At 38.5% G+C, this 24789-nt stretch overlaps 2 protein-coding genes across 4 annotated transcripts in view; one reads left to right on the top strand and one right to left on the bottom strand.

The window, feature by feature from the left end:
* Nucleotides 1–20681, top strand: part of ric8b (RIC8 guanine nucleotide exchange factor B) — a 101893-nt gene extending 81212 nt beyond the window's left edge. For both annotated transcript variants that reach the window (XM_028816062.2, XM_051934538.1), the window contains exons 8-10: nt 5136–5280; nt 7201–7320; nt 20152–20681. In XM_028816062.2, the coding sequence (XP_028671895.1) occupies nt 5136–5280; nt 7201–7320; nt 20152–20260 (374 nt within the window). In that variant the 3' untranslated portion in view covers nt 20261–20681. The remainder of the gene's footprint in view (nt 1–5135; nt 5281–7200; nt 7321–20151) is intronic.
* The window catches only part of LOC114662582 (NADH-cytochrome b5 reductase 3-like), a 1047486-nt gene that overhangs the window by 511596 nt on the left and 511101 nt on the right, over nt 1–24789 (bottom strand). The window lies entirely within an intron of this gene.

Below are 24789 nucleotides of genomic sequence, written 5' to 3'. Positions count from 1 at the left end.
CCCTCCACCCTCTGATCTGAAAAGTTTGCAAAGGTTTCTTGGTCTTGTGGGCTGGTATCATAAGTTTATCCCACGGATGGCTGACATAGCAGCCCCGCTCAACCACTTGAAGAAAAAAGACATTTCCTGGAACTGGACCCCAGAGTGTCAGGAGGCAATGGACCAACTCAAGGCAGCACTGCAATGCCCGCCCATCCTGGCTCAACCAGACCAACAGTTAACTTACCAAGTACACACTGATGCCAGCAATGTAGGGCTCGGGGCAGTCCTCACACAAAATATGGATGGAATGGAGAGAGTGATTGCCTATGCATCTAGGAGTCTGAGAGGCCCTGAACTCAACTATTCAGCTTCTGAAAAAGAGTGTTTAGCAGTGGTTTGGGCAATAGAGAAATGGCGTCATTTTCTAGAAGGAGTGGAGTTCGAAGTATATACGGATCACAATGCCCTGACATATATTTTTAATCAACCCAAAGTGTCATCACGCCTTACCCGGTGGGTATTGCGCCTTCAATCATTTACTTTTAAAGTTTTTTACCGGAAGGGATGCAGCAACATTGTTCCCGATGCCTTGTCAAGAATACCAGAGATGACTGGAGTGGTGTGTATGGCTATGGCACAAAGCCAGTGGTGTGCCCTGCCTTTAAGTTTACAGGATATAGCACAAGCACAAGAGATTTGTCCGGCCTGCTTGGAGCTCAGAGAGAGTGTTGCTAAGGCTGAACCTGGCCGCATTCATTTCAGGGAGCTGCAAGGGGTGCTATATAGATCCGTGCCATCTAAGAGCGGGGGCACCAAGCTCCAACTGGTACTCCCAGAAAAATATATACATGAATTCCTGCATTATTATCATGATAGCCCTTTTGGTGGACACCTGGGGAAGTTAAAAACCCTACTGAGGTTACTAGAAGTGGCATGGTGGCCATTGGTACGCAGAGATGTGTGGGACTACGTTAAAAGGTGTGAGGTCTGTCAAAAGTATAAAACTCCACCTGGTAAACCAGCCGGGGAGCTTCAATCTATGATTCCTTCGGAGCCAGGGGAGATGTTGGGAGTCGACTTGATGGGACCACTGCCATCTTCTACCACCAAGAAAACTATATTGATGGTGGTAGTGGACTATTTTTCCAAATGGGTAGAGCTTTTTGCTCTGCCCGATGCTAAGACTCACCGGATCTGCACCCTCTTAAAAAATGAGATTTTTACTCGGTGGGGGGTCCCTAAGTTCATTGTATCGGACCGTGGGCCACAGTTCACCAGTGAAATCATGGAAAGATTATATTTAGCTTGGGGGGTAAAACGTAAATTGACAACAGCATACCATCCCCAGAGCAATCTAACAGAGAGGGTAAACAGGACCCTGAAAACAATGGTGGCATCCTACGTGGGAGATCGTCATCAAGACTGGGACAAATGGCTTCCTGAATTACGGTTTGCCATTAACACAGTAGAGCACGAGGCATTGGGTGAAACTCCTGCACTGGTTACCCTAGGTCGTCAAATCAAAGGCCCACTTGATCGGTTAGTGGAATCCGTCCCTTTGCCAGATACTTCTCAATATCGTACGCTGGAAACTCTAGAGGAGTTACGAAAGAAGGTACAGGCTAGGTTAGTGAGGTCAACTTCAAGACAAGCCAAGTATTATAATGCCCGTCATCAGAAAGTGCACTACGAGGGGGGAGACTTGGTCTGGGTTCGAACTCATTACTTGTCTGATGCTGCTCGTAAATTTTCCTCTAAGCTTGCGCCCAAATGGGTAGGGCCAGCTATTATTTTAAAGCAGCTTGGACCGAATAATTACCGGGTACAGAAAGGGACTAACTCTGAGTCTAAAATAGATACGGTTAATGTAAGTAGCATTAAGCCATATTTCGGTCCCCCCTTGGGGAAACCTGTGGGGGGGGAACTATGTAGCAAGGCTACATAATGGACAGTCTGGTTAGCCTTCTGAATTGTCCGTCACTTCTTAATGTTGACTGGGAGGGTGTTTTAAATAGCCCTTCAGGCACCATTGATGACGTCCCGTTCTGGGAGGATCCCGCCCGAGTACACTCTCCAGCTGCCTGATGCCGGCGTATTGGTTGCCATGACCACCGAGAGAGGCAAGGATTTTCGGCGGGAAACTTTCTCTTTTTAAGGGGAATGGCGGAACAAGGAGGAAAAAAAAGACAGTAAGGAGAAAGTAAGGAGGAAGAAACAAAGACACAATTTTCAAGGCATCGCAGCGACTATCTACGCTCTAGAACTGTTCAGGATTTTGCTTCTCCCAGGGACGTCTGCTTTTCATGGGTGGCCACCCCGAAGAAATATTTTAAGGACGAATCCCCGAGAAGAGGCCAGGGTCTGGTGTTCTCCGGGTGCTCCCGTCTGGTGAGTCGGATTCCTGAATTTCGTTTCGTGATAGTCTGCAGAGAAGCCGTCCCGCTAAAGGACGGTTGTGTTTCCTGCTTCCAGGATTTCGTGCTTTCTATATCTTTGGACTCCGTGAAACTAAACGTATCAAAGAACAGTTTTTTCTCATTATTTATTTTTCTTTTTCTTTTGTCTGTGTCAAACCGGGGGTTAGTATACGGGGCGCCAGGGAGGGCGTCTGGGGAAGGGGTTCACTTAGGAGCACTCAAGCACCGGTTAAGTTTATGTAGCAGCACCTTTTAATATATTTTTTCTGTTCCATTTCCTGTTGTGTTTTATTGCTACAAATTGTTAAGAAGGGGATCGTGGCTAGAGGGGATGAGGACCGAATATGGTTGTGCTCTTATACTTTCAAACATCGTCCACCCCCTGTACGGGTGGTGAAGTGTAGGAATCGCGTATTCGTATTGTGCGGTTGCTACAAACATAATTATTTTTAATCTTGAGAAGTTCTGTATAAACTTAAAAAATAGACAGAGTCAAACTCAGTTTTATAGAGGGCCAAAAATAATACTTTATATATCCAATGTGGTCAGGAAAATATCAACAAACAACTCCTACCCGTTTTTCTTAACAAACAAGGCATACAGGTACATATCTCATCATAATCGTATATTTTTTCTTGTGTCTGTCTTGAAACTGTGTTCTCTTTATCAGCTTTTTGTACATTTGAGTGGATTAGAAAGATATCAGCAGCCACAGGACCAAATCAGCATCAAGTGAAAAAAAGGATGTCAGCACCAGGGTTAACTCTAGAACTTCTGTTGCCCCATTTTTAATAAATGATGCCAAACAAAACTAGCACTATACTATAGTTCATAGATAAAGAGATGCAATTTTGACTTGGGATTTTAAAACAGAGAATATTTTCTTTACAAAATGTGTACATGCAAATAATATATAAATGTAGCACTATATAAGATAGAATAACAATAGCAATTACAGTAATATAAGACAGACATAATATACAGTACATATAGTATATTAAGTATACTATTTAAAAAATGCTAAGGATGTAATTTGTATGCTGACAAATTCATCAATTAGGGACAAATCCAGCTTTGCTGTATTATGATTCCTCATATTTTGAAGATTTTTAACAATCACATAAACTATTCCTTTAGTCTAGTGTGCTTACAAAATGAATGAAAAAACAAAGTGGAAACTATGTATGAATCCAAAAAATGCATCTTGTTGCATGAGAAACAGTGCTAAAACATAAGTAAAAATGATTTTTTACCTAAAGAAAATAAAGAAGGGCATACAGAGTAAAGAGTGCCTCGGTGAAGTCTAATATGTTGCACCCTTGGATTTGGAAGACCACCTGTGAACGGTGCCGTGGTCAGTGCATTAAACCGAATGAGAATGGCAGTCTGGACACAGGCAAGAGTTTGTTGCTAAAGAACATCCGTTTGCACAAACATTCCATGTTTCATAATCGGCACCTGACTACACTGAAAAGAATATGTAGCACAGACCACATTTGGAGTTGGTCAAAAACAACAACATCATTGTTGTAATTGCTGAAGCTAGCATCTCTGTTATGAGACTGTCACATCTCTGGCATCATATTAAAACACTAAAATTCTTTATGGCAGTGTGGCATGTCACCTTCTTTTCACTTTTTTTTTTGGTTAGGTCATTATCAGAAGCTGGTTTCCTTTACCAAATACAGGTTAGTCGCTGCCAGGAGCTGTGCTGTGCAAATTCACAAGGAAACACATTTTAATGCTAGGTATAAACGTAAATTATATAAACCTAGAACCTATATACAGTATGAAATGCACGTTAATGATGGTCCTTGAGAAAAAATAAGCATCATTGCAAGCTGTATGTAACATACTTTGAATATTGCTGAAGTGCACAGCCTTAATAAGGGCTCAGGGCTAGGTCAGGTCAGCAGGCCTCGAGTTTGACACTGCTGTGCTAGAGTGACGTTATCTATGTGCTTCCATCTTTGATAGGCATTGTAAGCTGAAAGCACTTTCTTGCCTTTGTTTTGTCAGAAGTGGGTTTGCCAGTTCAGGATGTGCACTTTATACACACTACATGTACTTTCTTTGTATATTATTCAGTGAGGTACTGAATATCTTAAACTGAACATCTGTATAGTCAAGTTCTCTTAGTCCTTTGACTTTTGTGATTATTTATAATATTGTATTGTTACTGTGTGCAATAAGAAGTCAAGCAAAATGACACCTTTTATTGGCTAACTGAAAAGATTACAATATATAAGCTTTCAAGGCAACTCAGGCCCCTTCTTCAGGCATGCTGCTTGACTTCTCATTGCATCCATAATGTCTAACACAGTACAACACCCTACTAGTATTGTTACTGGGCTAACACAAATACAATTAAAGTGCTTTGTATTGTTGCATGGTCTTAAAGGTACTCAAAGTTAACTAAATTTTAACAGGGACAGACCACCTTAAAATGATATTTACTCAACTACTGTTTCTCCCTTTGTTATGTGTTGCAAAAAACAAAGATCTGTGAATACTAAATGTTATACCTGTTGCCGAAAGTCAGTAGATATAAAGAAATGCGAAAAAAAAAAGAAAATGAAAGTCTTCAACCCAGAACAATTCTATGCTAATAAATGCATTAAGGTACTGTATATTTTTGTAAAGTCATCTCTTTGTGTTCAATAAGTTTAACTTAAATATATCTATTATTTATCTTATTAATATTAATTTTTTATTATATTATACATTTTATTTTAGTGGATAACTTGTTAAAATACACTGGCTATGGAAACGCAGCTGGGCTTCTAGCAGCTCGTGGACTACTAGCTGGAGGACGAGGAGATGGGCAGTACTCTGAAGATGAAGATTCTGATACAGAGGAGTACAAATCTGCAAAACCCTTGTAAGTTCTCTTGTAATATTACCACAATTTATATCAAAACATTTTTTTTATTATTTGATTGGTGTCATCAGTGACAGGGAGAACTAGACAAGAAAAGGTGGTAGGGCAGAGGTTGGGCCCATCAAGTCTCCAGAAAAGGAGAGTGAAGAATGAACTGGCAGATATGATGTATGTCATCATGCCTGGACCCCCTGGTTGGCAGCATACCCATTATGCCCATGGTTTGAATTGGAAAGGCTAGGGGAAGGCTTTAGGAGGGAGAAAATGAAGGGAACCAGTACAGCAATGTTCTCCTATGGCACTAGAGAAAAAGTGATCCAGCAGTTGCTGGGAATGCCTGGCATTCCTCATAGGAACAGAGGAAGGCCATATAGGGAGAAAATGCTATCTGACCTTCAAGTCAGTACAGGATAACATAAAGGCTGAGGGCAGGTGGCATCTGGCTTTTAAAAGAGGCTGATGGCTGAAGGGTATAACAACACCAGGGGCCACTAGACAGAAAACTGTAGTGGTTTCCCTATTCCCGTCTCCTTGAGTGTATGAGATCACAGGGGCCAGATTAGAGAGAGAGAGAGAGAAAGAAAGAAAGGCAATGGGAGTTGAGATTGGAATTGTTTGTGGCACTTCGGTAGGCAAGTGGATGAACCTTGCTAACTGGTAGATGGGGCTACACACCTGTGTAGGTAGACCCAGGGGGTCTTCCTATGGTTGTCCCTAAATAATGTTAGGGATAATAAAAGGAAAATCAGAAATATGGCAATTACTTCCCATTATGTGTAAAGTGATGAATGCTTAATGGTATTACAACTGCAAATCAGAGATCTCAAGTTAAAGAGTGGAACAGAACAGAATCAGTAGCAAAACGATACTTTCAGAGCATTGGAGTAGGCTTCAGAATGTGTTGTCAGTATACCCATTAACCAAAAAAGCAGAGCACTGGATTAGAAAAATCTGTCCAAATTAACAATTAAAAATGCTGATCATGGCGGTGATGTGCAAAACACATGCAAAATACAAGTTATTACAGCATAGAGTCTCAGGAGTAACCAAAACCAAAATTAATGCAAGGTTAAAAAAAAAAACAAAAAACTGCTCTTTCACAATCAGATGTCAGAATTGACCTTTAAATAAGAATTGTTCACATAGATTCGAATTACATTCCAATAGTGATGTTCATTCTGACAGCATAAACATACAGTACCACATATGATACAGGTACATCACACTTCGTACACAAACTGATTTGGGCAATTTAATGATATAAAGTAATGTAATCTTGTGTTTTGAAAAGGACAATCACTAGAGAAATCCTCCACCAAAGAAAGTACTTCACCCTTATTAAAATAGAGTACTGAAAATATGCGAAGCGACAAAGCATTCTGGATATTGAACAACCTGACAATTTGGTATTAATTAAACACAGGCAGGGTTGTGCTTAACTTAATTTCCCCTACTAGATGAAAAGAAAAACTGCTGTGCATCCATCCATTAATTGCTTATATACTGTTTAATTGAGTTATTCTTACTGATTTTTTTTAAATTGCAAAATGAAACTAGAGTAGCACATTATTTGTGTATGTGTGTGTATGTATGTATATGTGTGTATATATGTATATATATATGTGTGTATATATATATATATATATATATATATATATATACATACATACAAAATATAAAAAACAAAAATTTTCTTTCACACTGTCCATTCCCTACTGTTAATGATTTTCATATCTGTGTCATAAAATGCTTTTTGTGTTGACATAATTAAAGTTGCTTTATCGGCAGCAGCCGATACAGTACACATTTGTACACATTGTTTATAGTTTTGCCTTACCAAACATTTTCTGTGCATTTATTTTTACATCTTCTTGAAGTCTGTGTATTTGGTTAATTATATATCCAAATGATGTTTTTCAGCATTAATCCCATTACTGGACATGTTGAAGAGCCAATGCCAAATCCTCTGGAGGAAATGACAGATGAACAGAAAGAATATGAAGCTCTGAAGCTGGTCCACATGTTTGATAAACTTTCAAGGTACCATTTGTTACTTGCACATTAATACGACATTAAAAATATTCTATTTAAACTTAGTTCATTGTCAATACAAAAAACAAAAATCGTCAAAGTCACCTGCACAGTTGATGAATAAATAAGCATCTTAATCTGTTCACCACAGTGCCTCTGCATGCCTACAGTCTCAGTATTCCAAACAGTATAGTTTGTGGCTATACCCCACTCCCCTGAAACTGATTGATTCTGGGAATTTCTGCATACCCCTCATAATATGTGCCTATGTGTGTGTATATATATTTATAGGGTGGAGTGGTGGCACTGAGGCTAAGGATCTGTGCTGGTATCCAGAAGGTTGCCGGTTCGAATCCCCGTCACTGCCAAAAGAAATCCTACTCTGCTGGGCCCTTGAGCAAGACCCTTAACCTGTAATTGCTCCAGGGGCGCTGTACAATGGCTGACCCTGCGCTCTGATCCCAAGGGGTATGCGAAAACTAACAAATTCCTAATACAAGAAATTGTATAAGGCAAAATAAAGAACAAATATATATATATATATATATATATATATATATATATATATATATAATACACTGACAACAAGGATGCAGTCAGGAGCAGAAGAAAATGTTGGGGTACCGATTTAATAATAAAAATAAAAAGCAAATGAGTGCACAAAGCACAACTGAAATGATGCTGATTCAGTGGTTCCTTCTTTCTAAGTTGTGTACTCCTTGATGAGCTTAAGCCATGGTTGGCAATCAGACACCACCTTCCTAGGCCACCACTTTATATGGAGGATTGATCAGACATCATGGCCGGGCAGGCAGGCCAGCCCTCACTGGGCTTCTTCTCTGGGCTTTGAAGAAAGGATACCACAGCGCCCCCTTTCACCCCAGAGTGGTAGTGCTTACCTAAGTTGAGCTTGTCAGGGGACGCCCATGCGTGACTTTGTATATATATGTGTGTGTAATATAAGGGTCTTAGAATTGTGTCTTAAGCTATGATTAATTAACATACTATGAGTTGTGATGTACAAGAATGCAAAAATTCCACGGTCACTTTATTATCATTACTAATCATAATTTGTATTCATTGCATTAGATCCTATAAAACTACCTTGTATCCTTTATAAATGTCTTTATAAGTGCTTTTGTTGCAGGTGTATTAAAAATAAAAAACTGAACTTTCACATGGACACAAGTATTCAGACCCTTTAGTATGACACTTGAAACCTGGCATAAGTGCATCATATTCCATTGATCATCATTAAGATGTTTCTACACCTCATTTGGAGTCCACTTATGTTCAATTCAATTGCTTACAAATGATTAGGAAGGCACACATCTGTGTATATCAGGTCCCACCGTTGATGATGTGTATTAGAGCAAAAATCCAACCCATGAGGTTGAAGGACTTGCCTTGATTGTTGAGGCACAGATATGGGGAAGGCTACTAAAATATCTGCAACATTGAAGGCTCCCACAAGTAAAGTGGCCTCCATATTTCTTAAATGGAGTAAGCTTGGAACAGTGACTCTCCCTAGAGTTGGCTACCTGGCCAAACTGAGCAATGAGGGAAGAAGGGCTATTGTAAGAGTGATGATCAAGAACCCAACCGAGTTCCAGAGAACCTGTGTGGATATGGGAGAAACTTTGAAAAGGATAAGCATCACTGCAACATTATACTGTCTAGAGTAAAGGCATGAAAGCATGCCTGTAGTTTGTAAAAAAGCATCTTAATGACTCTTAGACTGTGAGAAACAAGATTCTCTGGTTTGATGAGACCAAGATTGAACTGTTTGGCCTCAATTGTAAGCATTACTAGATTTACTAGAGAAAAGTAGGCATCGCTCATTACATGAACAATACCATTTAAGAGGTGAAGCATTGTGCTGACCAAATCATGCTTTGAGGTTGTTTGTCAGTGACAGGGACTGTGAGAGTAGTCGGGGTTAAGGGAAAGCTGATCAGCTCAAAGTACAGAGATATCCTTAATGAAAACCTGCTCCAGAGTGCCCTGGACCTTAGACTAGGCCAAAGGTTCACCTTCCAACAGGACAGTGGCCCTAAGCAAAAACAAAGACAACATAGGAGTGCCTTAGTGACATCCCTGGGAATGTCCTTGAGTTGCCCAGCCAGATCCCAGACTTGAACACAATTGAACATCTCTGGAGAGATCTGAAAATATCTGTCCACTGACAGCCTTCATCCATCCTGATGAACTTGAGAGGACCTGCAGAGAAAAATGGCAGAAAACCCCCCAAATCAAGGTGTGTGTAGCTTGTCACATTATACCCAAGGAGACTACAGGTTGCATTTACTGCTAAAGGTGTTTCAACTAAAGGGTCCAAATACTTGTGTCAAAGTGATATTTCAGTTTTTATTAAATTTGTAAGAATTCCTGAAGTCCTGTTTGCATTTTGTGATTCTGGGTATTGAATGTTGTTTGATAAGGAAAAAATTGAATTTAAAGGATCTTAGTAAAAGGCTGCACAATAACAAAATGTAAAAAAGTGATGGGTTTTGACTATTTTTTTTTTCATGTACTGTATATACATAGTCACATTCTAAATTTCCTATACATTGTGACATTAACTGTTGTGATGGATACCCAGGCGTCAGCAAGCCCAAACCCCGCCACAAACACAGAATTACAGTCCCGGGTTCAAATAAAGGTTGTTTATTAACAACAAATACCTCCAACATGATACAAAAGCACAAACCACAGGTTTTCTCTTCCCCAATAACTCTCTCTCTCTCTCTCACTACCAAACTGCCCTCCTCTAGTCAAGTGTTGCCTTTCTACCTACCAGCTCTGACTCGCCTGGATAAGGGAGTGCGGTCCCTTTTATTACAGACCCGGGTGCCAGGGTGATTGCCCGATCGAAGTACTTCCGGGTCACACGTAATTCCCTCATCACAGTAGGGAGCTTGTTTCCCTGCATCACCCTCTTGCGGCACCCCGTGACCCCAGCAGGGCTGCCCTGCCGGACTACATTTCCCAGCATACCCTGCTGACTTCCCACGGGGCACCGATAACCAGGGCTGCTGCCATCTAGCATGCTGGGGAAATAAAAAACCCCCAGTGATATCTTCTCTTTTTAAATGGGCTGTCTGTTCACCCTTTCCAGTCCTTCCTTCCGGGTTTTCTTCTGGCCGGGATGCACGTCCGGCTCACATGGCATTTACACAGTCTAATGTTAAAGAAAAGGGGCTCTTATTATTTAAGGTATAGGTAATACGGGTTTTATCATTTTTAAGTGGAATAATTACATTTCATAAATATGAACCAATTCACAGTAATCATTTGTTTTTTAAAATACTAATATTTGAAGGTTAAACTAAATGGATATCATGAACACAATCAATGTGTTTGTTACTACTTTTTAATTTTATAATGCATTTTTGAGGTTAACAGTATCAGTGTTTTTAAAAATGAAAACAATGAACTTTTTCTATAATTTAGTCTTATGCCATCTTTTATAAATGAAAAATCACAAAGACCATTTTTTCCTTTTATAAAGTGGCATGCTTGTATTTCTTGAAAGAACATTTTTTTGTATTTTATTCTTTATACACTAGATTTGTTAAGGATTAATTGAAGGCCAGACAACACTTTTCCTTGCCAACCTGTTCATTAAACTAGGAATCTTTGTGTCAGCATGCTCCAATTACTGTAGCCCTTAGTATTATAGCATATCTAACAAAAGTCAATGAAATGGGAAAGAAAAAAAACACCAGTACACCGGCTGCTCTCATTAAAACACAGAATTAATTATCGGGTAATTGGAGCATGCAGGGTGTGCATTGATTTTTTTTTTCTTGACTACCCCTCCCCTTTTTTATTTTTGAAAAGTGTAACAAAACAGTGCAACTTGAAAGGATCAGAACTTATTACGCCTACTCAATTAGAGTGAGGTGAATGAGTCCTAAGCAGTAGAAACCGCCAAGAAGGGGGGGGGGGGGGGGGGGGGGTTGGTGGCTCTTCCTGTGGCCTTTATTTCATCAAAGATGCAATAATGAATTGCGCGTGTCAGCATAAGACTGACTATCAGTATAGCCGAGAAGAAACAGAGATTCTTCAACAATACTTTTAAAAAAAATTTTTTTTTTTTTTTTGCTGCTTTTATTTGGAGTAGTCATCAAGCTAAATGGCAGTGTGTAGTTGATTCCTGTATAGCTGCTACTGAAGGGACTCTCGGGAGACCTGCAGCTGGAAACAGGAATGCACTTTACCCACAGCTTAATTGTGACTCCTTTTCTACTGAGGGTCCTTCAGCAGAATGCATTGTTTGTAAAAGGATAATTTCTAATGGAAATTGCTGCAGGATGGTCTATTGGGTGTTACTGTGCAAACAAGCACAAACAAAAAATAGTCATTTGGTATACATCCCAGGACTTTTATTAATGAATTTTCTTTAGGTTGCCTTTTAACTGTCTTAGGCTTGATATTCTACTTTGATGATATTAAAGTTTTCATTTGTTAGCAATTCCATATTGTAACAACTTTTACAAGGCTTTAAGAGGGTATGTGGCTGTTTAATTTTTTTATTTGCTCTTTATTTTGCCTTATACAATTTCTTATATTAGGAATTTGATAGTTTTTGCATACCTCTGGGGGTCAGAGCACAGGGTCAGCCATTGCATAGTGCCCCTGGAGCAATTGTATGTTAGGGGCCCTGCTCAAGGGCCCGCCAGAGTAGGATCCCATTTGGCAGTAATGGGGATTCGAACTGGCATCCTTCCGGATACCAGCGCAGACCGATAGCGTCAGAGCCATCACTCTACCCTATATGCAGTTACTTGAAACCAGTTTGTGGCAGCATTTCAACAGAATGTGAAAAGCAAACATCACTGACTATAAGGCTAACACAAAACCAAAAATCATCTTTGCAAAACCCAGTATAGTAAATTAATAATTAATAGTTAATAATTTAATTATTCATTTAACCTACTGACCATGTGTTATGAAAATAGTCTGTAAAGGATGCTAATAATGCCAATGGTTTTTACGTATTTTTGTCTTGCCTGTCCAAAGCATTTTCTTATACATAATGGCCTGATCATTTATGGCTGGTAGAGTACTCTTTTTTTTTTTTTTTTTAAGTCTCATCTTTCTACCCAGATATTTGCTCTTCATTATCTCATATTGTTGACTGACGTACTTCTGAACTTTTCTGTTGTTCCTTTTTACCTACCTGACCGTGGCTTACTTTTATAGGAATGGTCTATGCTGTTCTGAGTCCATGGACATGCCATCTCTGAATTTCTGTAAAAGCTTTTTTGTCTTAGCTTTACTGTTGTAGTAGTGAAATGAAATAAAATGAACATGCTCCTCACAAAAGAGGTGCTTTCCCCAGAAATTAAGACAAAAAAGGTGAGAGACCAATTTAATTACCATATGGCATTTTTGTTCTTTTTTTGTTTTTAACATGCCTACTTAAACAGAACATTCAAAAGTTTGTATAATTAAAATTTCAGTGCCAAATTTGACTTGTCTTCACCTTCTATGTTATCCAATCACCAGCTTATACAGTAGATCAAAATAAGTTTAATCTTAGAAATGCAAAAAAACTCCATATACTATAATTACAACTCAGTTCCAAAAAAGCTGTGCCACCGTGTAAAATGTAAATAAAATCCAAATGCAATGATGTGCAATTCATTTAAGCCCAAATAAGAACAAAGACAATGTACAGTGCATCTGGAAAGTATTCACAGCGCATCACTTTTTCCACCTTTTATTATGTTACAGCCTTATTCCAAAATGGATTAAATTCATTTTTTTCCTTAGAATTCTACACACAACACCCCATAATGACAATGTGAAAAAAGTTTACTTGAGGTTTTTGCAAATTTATTAAAAATAAAAAAACTGAGAAATCACATGTACGTAAGTATTCACAGCCTTTGCTCAATACTTTGTCGATGCACCTTTGGCAGCAATTACAGCCTCAAGTCTTGTTGAATATGATGCCACAAGCTTGGCACACCTATCCTTGGCCAGTTTCACTCATTCCTCTTTGCAGCACCTCTCAAGCTCCATCAGGTTGGATGGGAAGCGTCGGTGCACAGCCATTTTAAGATCTCTCCAGAGATGTTCAATCGGATTCAAGTCTGGGCTCTGGCTGGGCCACTCAAGGACATTCACAGCTGTTGTCCTGAAGCCACTACTTTGATATCTTGGCTGTGTGCTTAGTGTCGTTGTCCTGCTGAAAGATGAACCGTTGTCCCAGTCTGAGGTCAAGAGCGCTCTGGAGCAGGTTTTCATCCAGGATGTCTCTGTACATTGCTGCAGTCATCTTTCCCTTTATCCTGACTAGTCTCCCAGTTCCTGCCGCTGAAAAACATCCCCACAGCATGATGCTGCCACCACCATGCTTCACTGTAGAGATGGTGCCAGGTTTCCTCCAAACGTGACACCTGGCATTCACACCAAAGAGTTCAATCTTTGTCTCATCAAACCAGAGAATTTTCTTTCTCATGATCTGAGAGTCCTTCAGGTGTCTTTTGGCAAACTCCAGGCGGGCTGCCATGTGCCTTTTACTAAGGAGTGGCTTCCGTCTGACCACTCTACCATACAGGCCTGATTGGTGGATTGCTGCAGAGATGGTTGTCCTTCTGGAAGGTTCTCCTCTCTCCACAGAGGACCTCTGACAGAGTGACCATCGGGTTCTTGGTCACCTCCCTGACTAAGGCCCTTCTCTCCCGTTCACTCAGTTTAGATGGCCGGCCAGCTCTAGGAAGAGTCCTGGTGGTTTCAAACTTCTTCCACTTACGGATGATGGAGGCCACTGTGCTCATTGGGACCTTCAAAGCAGCAGACATTTTTCTGTAACCTTCCCCAGATTTGTGCCTTGAGACAATCCTGTCTCGGAGGTCTACAGACAATTCCTTTGACTTCATGCTTGGTTTGTGCTCTGACATGATCTGTCAACTGTGGGACCTTATATAGACAGGTGTGTGCCTTTCTAAATCATGTCCAGTCAACTGAATTTACCACAGGTGGACTCCAATTAAGCTGCAGAAACATCTCAAGGATGATCAGGGGAAACAGGATGCACCTGAGCTCAATTTCGAGCTTCATGGCAAAGGCTGTGAATACTTATGTACATGTGCTTTCTCAATTTTTTTATTTTTAATAAATTTGCAAAAATCTCAAGTAAACTTTTTTCACGTTGTCATTATGGGGTGTTGTGTATAGAATTCTGAGGAAAAAAATGAATTTAATCCATTTTGGAATAAGGCTGTAACATAACAAAATGTGGAAAAAAGTGATGCACTGTGAATACTTTCCGGATGCACTGTATCAGAAATATCAAATACTGAAAATAGCTGCCCTATCCCTGGGGCATTTTATTGTTTTATGAGAAATATATACTTATTTTGAATTTGATGCCAGCAACATCCTTCAAAAAAGTTGGGATGGGGCAACAAAAGATTGGAAAAGTTGTGTAATGCTAAAAAAAAAAATCCACCTGGTGGAAAAATTTTACAACTAATTAGGTGGTTACTTAGCAACAGGTCGGTAACAGGATTGGGTGTAAGAAGAGCATCCCAGAGAGGTAGAGTCTCAGAAGTAAAGATGGGAACAGGTTCTGCGCAGGCAAATAGTGCAACAATTTAAAAGTAACGTTCCTCAGTGTAAAATGCCAAAGAATTTGGGGATTTCATTATCTACAGTAAATAATTTCATTAAAAGATTCAGTGAATCTAGAGAAATCTCTGTATACAAGAGACGAGGCCAAAAGCCAATAGTGGTTGATTGTGATCTTCTGCCCCCTGGTTGCACTGTGTTAAAAATAGACATGATTCTTTATTGGAAATCACTCCATGGGATCAGGAACATTTCTGAAAACCATTGTATGGGAACACAATTTTTGCATCCACAAATGCAAGTTAAACTCCACCATGCAAAGAAAAAAACACATTTAAACATGATTCAGAAAGAATGTGGTATGGCGGGTCCGCGGCTTTAAAAAGTAGTGCCAGGTTAAGTTTAAATCCGTATAGCCATGTCGTTCTCTGTGGCCGTGATTGCACGACCGCAGGGAGTTAATGAGGTAGTTGGAGCGAGTCGCACCTGCACGTGTGGGTGCGATCGTTCTCAATTGCTTCATTAGCTTCCTGCGCTGTGTGATTAAGGCGCTGCGGCCATGGAGGTGTGGGCAGTGGTTGGATATATATGGGTCAACACCAGGAAAGAGGGGACAGATGAATAGATGGATTGAGGAAAAGAGGATAATGGAGGTTAAAGGACGGGAAACAGCAGTCCTAGCAGGAGGGTCTGGCCACCTGTAAGGAGGAGACCACACGAGCTGCGGCCCTGCGAAGGAGCGTTTGTTGGTAGCACTCTAGGAGCTAGTTCGCCCCACTGAATGTTCTGTTGAGTGGGGTGAGCAAGGCAGGTGTCCTCCCGAGGGATCTGAGGAGCGACTGCATGAGCACGAAGGATGAAAGGAGGAGAGCCGACCTTGAACAGTCTGGCAGTGATGTCCATAAGGAAGCCAAGACGGAGGTCGGCCGAAAGGAGCTTGTGGCTGTTGGGTCTCCGCCAGCTGCGGGAGCAATGGGTGAGCCGGGGAGAATGAGAGACGGAGGTTGACTGCATTTTAACTTCTGATTTTAACGGATTTATTTATTGTTTTTATCCCCACTTTGCACTTGTTTTATGGAATATTTATTGAAACTATGATGCACTGCATTTTTTGTTTGGACACTGTTTTGTTGTTTTGAAATAAAAGCACATTGGCACTTTTGGAAATAACCCCTGGCTTCATTTGAGAATTGTCCTCATATGTCAGCTCATCTTAGTGACATTACCGACAGTGTCGGGTTCAGGGCTCCCAATTGCAAGATGGGAACATGGAGAGGACCCGCATCGTCCCAAAGAACACCACCTTCTTGTGTGCCTGTGTGCACAGTTCAAAAGCCAGAATCCGTGACAGTATGGTGGTGCACTAGTGCACATGGCATGAGTAGCTTGCTCATCTGGGAAGGCACCATTAATGCTAAAAGATATGTTTTGGAGGTTTTGGAGCAACTTATGCTGCCATCCAGATGTCATCTTTTTCAGGGACGGCCTTGCTCATTTCAACAAGACAATGCTTAACCATATTCTGCGTGTATTATAACGGCATGGCTCCATAGGAAATGAAACTGGGTACTGGCCTGCCTGCAGTCCAGACCTGTCACACAATGAAACATTTGCCACATTATGAAATGAAAAATGCAACAAAGGAGACCTCAAAACTGTTGAACAGCTGAAATGCCCTATCAAGCAAGAATGGGACAACATTTCACTTTCAGAACAACAGTAATTGGTCTCCTCAATTCCCAAAAATTTACAGAGTGTTGTTGTTGTTAGAAGAAGTGATACAGCATAGTGATAAACATGCCCCTGTCCTATTTAAAATGTATTGCTGGTATCAAATTCAAAACAAGCACATCTTTTTCAAAAAACAATAACTTTTCTCAGTTTCAGCATTTAAAATGTCTTTGTACTCTTTTCATTTACATTGTTTTACACAGCGTCAAAATGTTTTTGGTTATGGAGTTGTACTTAATTTCTAAATTTGCCATACAAAGAACAGATCCTAAACAGTTCTCATTTAAATATAGTTAGCTGGAAACTATATCAACTGAACTATTAGTTTTGAGTCATACTGCACGGACTAAGCCAAGCGACACTGAACAAGATGCAAGCTTTACTGTGTTCTAAATGGAGGATTCTTGCTATCAGTATGACATTTGTAGTGAGTTCAAACTAAATCGCTAGCATTAAGTGTGTAAGTATTTTCTGCTTGTTCATCTGTCATCGTATTGAAATTGTAATTGTGTGCTCAGTGTCTCTACATAACTGGTTACAAGATATTTTTCTTTGAATTAATGTTGTGTTGCCAAGAGTTGCATGTGAAACGCTGGCAAATTTTTTTTGCTTATTTAACAAAGAGCTTATAAAAGTTAAACCACTGTCTTAAAGACATTTTACATGCTAGCTTTGTTCTGCAGTTTTAGTTGGTTTCAAGTATCTTGTGTACCTTATTCAACTGCCTTCTTTTTAAGATGCAACACTGACAGTTACCAAGTCAGGCTTTCAAATGAAGAACAATGTTAAATCTTAATTTTTATTAAAAGAAGATCAAATGTGTGTTCTCTATAGATCACAGCTTTATTCCTGCATTGCCGTGCCCAATTAGGCCATATTGTATGATATGGGTATGTGCTTAGGAATGCTAACTTCTGTCAAATGCATTCCACATTAAATATTATGTTTAACTAATATTTTAAATGTGGAGTGCAAGCTGTTTTAATCAGTTTAGTTATTTACCGTAAGTATTGTTAGAAACCTATCAATGTATTTTTCATTGTTTAAATAGGCAGGTTTTTCAAAAAAATTTTTGCCAAATTAATGGGAAAATGTGTTTTCTTTAGTTTTTGCTAATTGAGTCTTGGTTGTTGTGTTTATTTATGTATAAAGTTAAAGTTGCCATGATTTTTTTCTGTAAATTCTTAATACTAGATAAAGTACCCTTTATTTCCTAGAGATGTGTTGTATGCAGTTTTAAATTGAATTACTCATCGTCTAACTCAAATAGGAGACAATGTATTCTTTGAACAGTGTTTTTCCATTCATGGTCCATGATTTCAAAGTTAAGATCTTTCTCATCGTTTTGTTTCAGTAAGTCTAAGGGGGGCTGTTTCGTATGGTGCGTTATGATTTAGAGATTACCTCTTTCTGTCTTTAGGGCTGTTTATTAACCATGATAAAAAAAAAAAATCTCTAACTTGCAGTTATTCAGATGTTTCTGCAGAATTTTATTTATTAGAGCTGTTGTATGCTGTCCATGCGTCTCCTTGCTCATGGGTATTTTAAAGAAAACTGAATTGTGATTTGAGCTCAATTGTGCAGTAATGAAGCTGATTAAAAATTGCACATATTTTCTCACCAGATTCACAAAGACTTTTGGACAAATGGGCATCTCACTTTTATAGCTGGGTATTTTACAATTAGGCGCACCCTAAAGCACCGGCAGAGATGACGACACAGCAGATTTCCTTTCTGTAGTTAGATGTGGGGGACCCAAGTGAGAATAGCACATCTCTCGCTGAAATCCCATTGCCTTTGTTTGCAACCCTTTGAATGTACAGTGTGACCATACCTTGTTGTTCAGTTTTACAGTAAATGTTTTTTTTTTTTTTTTTATACAAATCATAAAACATCCCTCCATTAATTATTGAACTACTAGGTCTAATTCAGGGATTATACATGGAGTGGAGTCTAACACCACAGCTTTGTTTCAGTGTTTACATCTTATGAGAGAGTGAGTAACACATACCAGTCTGTGGTACGATTTCTGTGTTATACCACTAAAGTGATTTAAACAAAATTATTGCTTTTCTCACATAAAATGAGTCTCCTCGGTTCAAAATTGACTCTATTTGGGTGCTTTCAAGAGGGACTTAAAAGCCAGGAAAACACAAGTGCTCAGGAGAGCAGAACACGAGCACTCCCTTAAACTAGCTAAACTCAGCAGAATTAATTCAGGGTTCACATGCTGACTTCCCACAGAGACAGAATTACAGAGAGGTCTAAAAAGATTGGTTCACAGGAACAGGGAGATTTTATGACTGAGCTTTTATTTCTTACAATGACTGGAGCTGCAGTTTCTGTCTCATGTGTGGACTGCAGTAGCGCCTTAGCAGGAGCCTTTCCGACTGAAACACTGGGGCTGAAAGAGGTGTGTGGGCTGCACTGCTTAGCCTCTGAAGACATCATGATTACCATTTTGTGTTGTGTTCATTTTCAGTCTCATTCCTCATGTAAAATTGTAGGAACATTTGAAAATGAGTGACAAACAAAAGTCTACTTATGGCTTGGCTTCCGAGAAAAATGCAGAATCCTGAATAAGTAGACATTGGAAACTGTTCAGTAAAAATTTTTCCATTATCACTTTCAAGACAGAAACGAAGGCTAGGGCATGAACATCGTGTCAAGCTGGGAGAGTAGCTGGATTTAATCTGTGGGACATTTTAGGCAGGCCAAAGAAACTGTGCAAGAGCCGAGAGTTAAATCTCAAATTGTCATAGCAAAGTTACCTTAGTACTTTTTGGTAAAATAAGCTGATTACATATATGAGTGCCCCTAAGTATATCATTGCTTAAAATTAACATAATTAACATTTTACAGACAGTTGTTGTTGTTATGTATACTTTAATAATAAGTGAAGTAACCACTTTTTAAATTATTTTTTTAGGGTTACTTTCGTAAAAAAAAAAATAACATATTGAAAACAAATCTAGCAAAAGTATTTTTGAAAGATCAGTGTAATCTCATATTGTAAACAATTTTGTCGGTGATAAAATAAATGTCCACATGCAGGTCAATGGTGATTGCTTATAATGTTTAGATTGGGCGGCTATGGCTCACCAGGCAGGTATAATTTCATTAGCTGGAGAGAAAGCAAAACTAAAAGGCGTGAAAGAGATTAAAATAACCAGTGATCCTCCAATTAAATACTTGTGGACAATAGAGACAGTAGGGAAAGGAAAACGATGGCTGTGACAAATACTTGAGATTCATGAAGGCACATGCAGCTGCAGGGGAGAGGAAAGAGGGCTCCCCACTGGATTGAATATCTGCAGCCAAAGTAAAAAACATTTAATGGCCATTCTGCTTGGAGCACAAACATTTCCAGCATGACAGTAATTGCCCAGAATTCTGAACTGCTTAAATAAGACCTTTAACATTTTTATTTAGCAAATGAAATGTGTAACATGAATACATTGTATTTTGTTATTGAAAATATGCAAATGTTTTCACTTTTCCATTTTTTTTCTCTTCTGTCTACAGAGAGGAGATTATCAAGCCAATGGGTGTGCGACGAGATGGCACACTTGCCCCTTTGGGTGAAGCGGTGAGGCAGTGCGCACTTGAGTCTGACACCTCTGACTCTGATTAAGAAGTTCCTCCTGGTGCATCATTTTCTGCATAGTGTAACTTTTCTAAGCACCATATGCCTTTCATTTATGCCACTTGCTTAATTCTGTCTTTGCCGGAGTTAAAACATTCACATCCGTGTAGATGTAGTACAGATAGCACTTATTTTCTTGAGGTGAAAGTGGCTAAAGGAAAGCGCCAGCAATTTTGACATTTGTTTATTTTTAATCATAAAGTGAATGTCACATTTTGCACTTTAGCAGAGAAATGTATTGCAGTAGGTAAACATGTTTCAGTAAAACGTACTGTGATTGTTTCAGGATGATATTTGACATTTACCTTTAAAACTGCGATAAGAGGAATTGAACTTGTGCATTTCAGGAGTTAAAGACCAAAGGGCAGTTTAAGTCAGAGAATGCTAAAGAAGTCAAAAAAAAATCAAACATAGCAATATCAGAAATGAGTTTTATATCACTGACATTATATAATACAAGAACAAAGTGTTTTGGCTACTTCTGGGTTTATTTTTACAGTGACTGTACAAACCTGTAACAATATTAATTCCTAGCTTTAGATTACTGTAAATATGAATTTATAATAATTGGAGAAAATCTAAACAGACAGTAGTTTAGCCATGAGTAAAACCTTTATATCAGTAAGTTACTTATTAGTGTGGATTTCTTGTAGGATGCATTTCTGTTAAAGTTCAGTGTTATAGATTAGCTGAGTAAACTGTTTTTTTTTTTTTTTTTTTAACAGACCTGTTCTTAAAATGTCCACTTTTAGTATTTTCCTTGGTGCACTGTTAATGTATTTACTTTACTTTTGCTCTTGAAATATTTAATACAGAGCTGTCAGTTAGTTCATGAGTGACCCTTGTGGTACCTAATAAATGGTATAAACACACAGAAAGATACCACAAAATACACTTGGGCACTTGGGTCACTCACACTTACTGTACGTACTGTAGATGAGTGAAAATACTGAAACATGAATTGACAAGCATTTAAACCTAAAATTTGAAGTCCTGGCTTGATACTTTGTTTGATATTTTTGTGTTTGCATGATCTTTTCAGCAAAATGAATGTAATCAATTTAATACCAACTTCCAAATGTTTGTGCATCATGAAATACAAATAGAACATGTTGATTTATCTCTTCAGTAAACAATTACATTTATATGGGTAAGAGATCATATTTTTTTTACATTTTTGAAACTGTCTATAATGTTGCTGTAATGAAGAGAAATTATGTTATAAAAGTAGAAAATTAAGAATTTATAGTTTCACTAATTTTATATGTATTCTTCCTATTTGTGGTTGTGATGCACAAGTTTAGTACTTTGTTGTATATAGAGGCATTCAAACCAAAATAACTGGTAAACTGAATGCAGGTATGCTTGTGTGGTTTTCTGAGAAATGCATCATTGTATGGAAATGTTTTTCTTCCAACATGCACCGTGCAATCTATAAAAACATGGGAGTTTAGATGGTCTGTGGTGGCAGAAGTTGTTGTATTGGAAATATTTCACATGTAATCTCCACATCTTGCATCTCTTCTGCTTCTTATTTTAACAAAAAAACAGGTGCTGTACACACTTCACTTTTTTGTTACAATCGATACAAAATGCAATTTTCCGATCATTTGCTTTTCTTGTAAACCACAACAAAAATCAAAAGTGAGTAAAAGCAACATCGAAGCTCTGTTTTTTGAAAACACACAACATGCATTTAAAGTACTTGTAAGTAAACATTAACCTTTTCATACATCCACATAATGGGATGGCGGCTGTAATTGTTAAACTGTAATATGAGGCATTAAAGTTATTAAAGACTGTATTGTGTTCAGTGCTTGAAGTGACTTTCTTATACTGTAGAAGATAGGTAGCATTTCTAAACACTGACATGGCTATACAGCATTCAAATTTCCAAAGAAACCTACTGTAAATATTTTATATTTAGCTTGTTGTTTAAACCTGTTGGGGAAAAAAAGAAAAGAAAAAAGTGACACGAAAATGGCACTACCTCATTCCAGTCCTTATAACTGAACACATTTTAGCAACTCTCAAAATTATAGTCATGCACCTAAGGGAAAATACAAGTGCAGTTTTCTGGTTTTATGCAATAAAGTCATTATGAGATGTGTATTGCATTCAGCCATCGAATTATGTAATCCATGTTGACAGTTTAAACAGATCCAGCATGGAACAAACCTGATAATTATACTAAAGCCATTCAGACTAGAGATCAAGCGGTGTGCTCAGAGTGTTTACAGCAGAATTGGAAGTTTCTGACAAATTGCAGAATGCTAACTTGGAAGGTAAATGGGTTCCTGTCACTAGGGCAAGACGACTTGAGATGGTATTTATCTGAGCTTGCATTTAACTTTTTAGACACTGCTATAAAAATTTAAGGTCAACTGCCATTTTATACACCTTGTGCCCACAAGCAAGACTTCTGTTAACAAATTAACAAACTTGATTTTTAAAAAGTCAGCTTTCTGGAAAACTAATTTTAAAACAATGAGGATTTTGCATGCAGCAAAATGTGTGAAACAGATTCTAGAAAGAACAGAATCAATTTTCTAGAATTTCCTTACCTGGATTATTGAGCATGCATCGAGACTGTGTGAAAATAGACTTCCTTAATTATCATGACTATTGTCAAGTACGACTAAATTGATACAACAAAATGCATAATGTAAAGAAAATATAAATGAACTTTGTAATAATTTGAATGCTGTGCTGGGTAAAAAAAAAATGTAAAAATGCCTTTAAGTGGAGTATGTTACTATTAAATAATTAAGATATCAATGTATAAAGGAGTGATTGCTTTAGAACATTATCTGTGTAATTTCATAAAGCTTTAATAGAATGATTACAAGTTACAGTAATGATGTCAGTGCTTGGGAAGGAACAGTCACACAACTCGAGTGTGTACTGCAAACAATACTTGTGAAAGATTTGTTTTTTTTCTCTTTCAAATATAATTATTTGAGATTTGTACAATGCTAACAGCTGTATAAAGGTTTTAAATAAAATGCCATGCATGAAAATGAAAACTGGAAAAGTAGGGCTTCTTTTATTAAATTGTGTCCCCCCACAGGTTCTTGTTTGAAAATCACTACATTTTTTTTTTTACGCTGAAACAGAATACATTAGAGGCCAGCCATAAGCAAAGCTTAGAGGTCCTGTGAAAATATACAGAACAGGAGCTTCACACTTGGGAGGTCACATCTTCCATGCAAATTTACAGTCATCCTTTCAGAGCCAGGTCTTTCCTGCAGCCATCGTTGTTTTATTCTTCACGAGCTTCATCTTTTTCCGCTTCCCTCCATCTCCTGTGCCACAGGAATTTTGCACTTTAATGGAACCATGACATGTTTTACACAATTTTGAATTATATTCTATATACATACACGCGCACACTTGAAGGTAGAGAAACAGTGACAGTTTTAAAGCATTCATGTAGTTAAATCCAAGATAATAGGAACATTTTTGCTGACCTTTTACTGTACTTTTTTCTTGATTTCCCTTTCAATCAAGGATCCAACTTATAACTCATACAGTTTGCAATTGCTGAAGTTCTGTTGAATAAATGTAAACAGCCCCTTTAATCAATATCACTGAAGTGTGCACTTTTTATTGGCACACACTCCTCCTACATAGAATCATGTGAAGTACAGCCCATTAAATTTTTCTTTTAACGTATGTGCCAATATGAAAAATGTGATTTTCATTTAAAAAATGAAATTTGCAAGTACAAATGACGTGCAAATGATTAGCACATTATTAGACATTTAGTTTGGTTTACCCTTTGTTTCTGAAGGGTCTGTTATTACTTAGATCGAAAAAGGTCTCTGAGGCCTTTGGAAAAATGGTTATGAATGCCTATGAGCCAGGGAAGGGATTTAAAAAATATCTTGAAATCAAGCATTTCATTGTCTGGTAGATCTTCTGCAAGTGGAAGTGACAATTTTAAACTGCCACCCCCCTTGCCCAGGATAGGCCATTTTGACAAGTTCAGCCTGAGCACAGAAAACAGCATGCTAAAGGAAGTCTGTTAGAACACCAGAATTTAATCATGGGACCTACTGGTAGCCCATGCCACTGTTGCTTTCAAAGTGCAAGAGTCTATCCTTAGAAACAGGCTGTACGGATTACATCTACATGGGTGCTGTGCCAAGAGGAAACCTTTGCTGTCCAGAAAGAAAATCAGGGCAGGAGTAAAGTTTGTCCATGAGCACCTAGGAAAAGACCAGGGGCCTCATTTATAATGCTTTGTGTAGATCTCCCCCCGACGCCCCAAATCTCATTTATGAAAGCTGGCATTCACACATTTCCACACAATTTAACCTTAATAAATCACAATCACCTTGCAAATACACATAACGTGAACATGCCTTGTATACTACCCTGAAACATCCATATATAAAGCATGCATATCAACTATAGAGATATGCAGTCACGATGCTGCAGAACGTCATTGGCTGGTAGGGTGGCCTCCCACCTGACACATCAAGACCCTGCACCTTGCAATGAAGAATATCTTG

Source organism: Erpetoichthys calabaricus, chromosome 1, assembly GCF_900747795.2.
Source record: "Erpetoichthys calabaricus chromosome 1, fErpCal1.3, whole genome shotgun sequence".
NCBI classification, from domain to species: Eukaryota; Metazoa; Chordata; class Cladistia; order Polypteriformes; family Polypteridae; genus Erpetoichthys; species Erpetoichthys calabaricus.
This window is presented reverse-complemented; position numbering and strand designations above follow the sequence as displayed.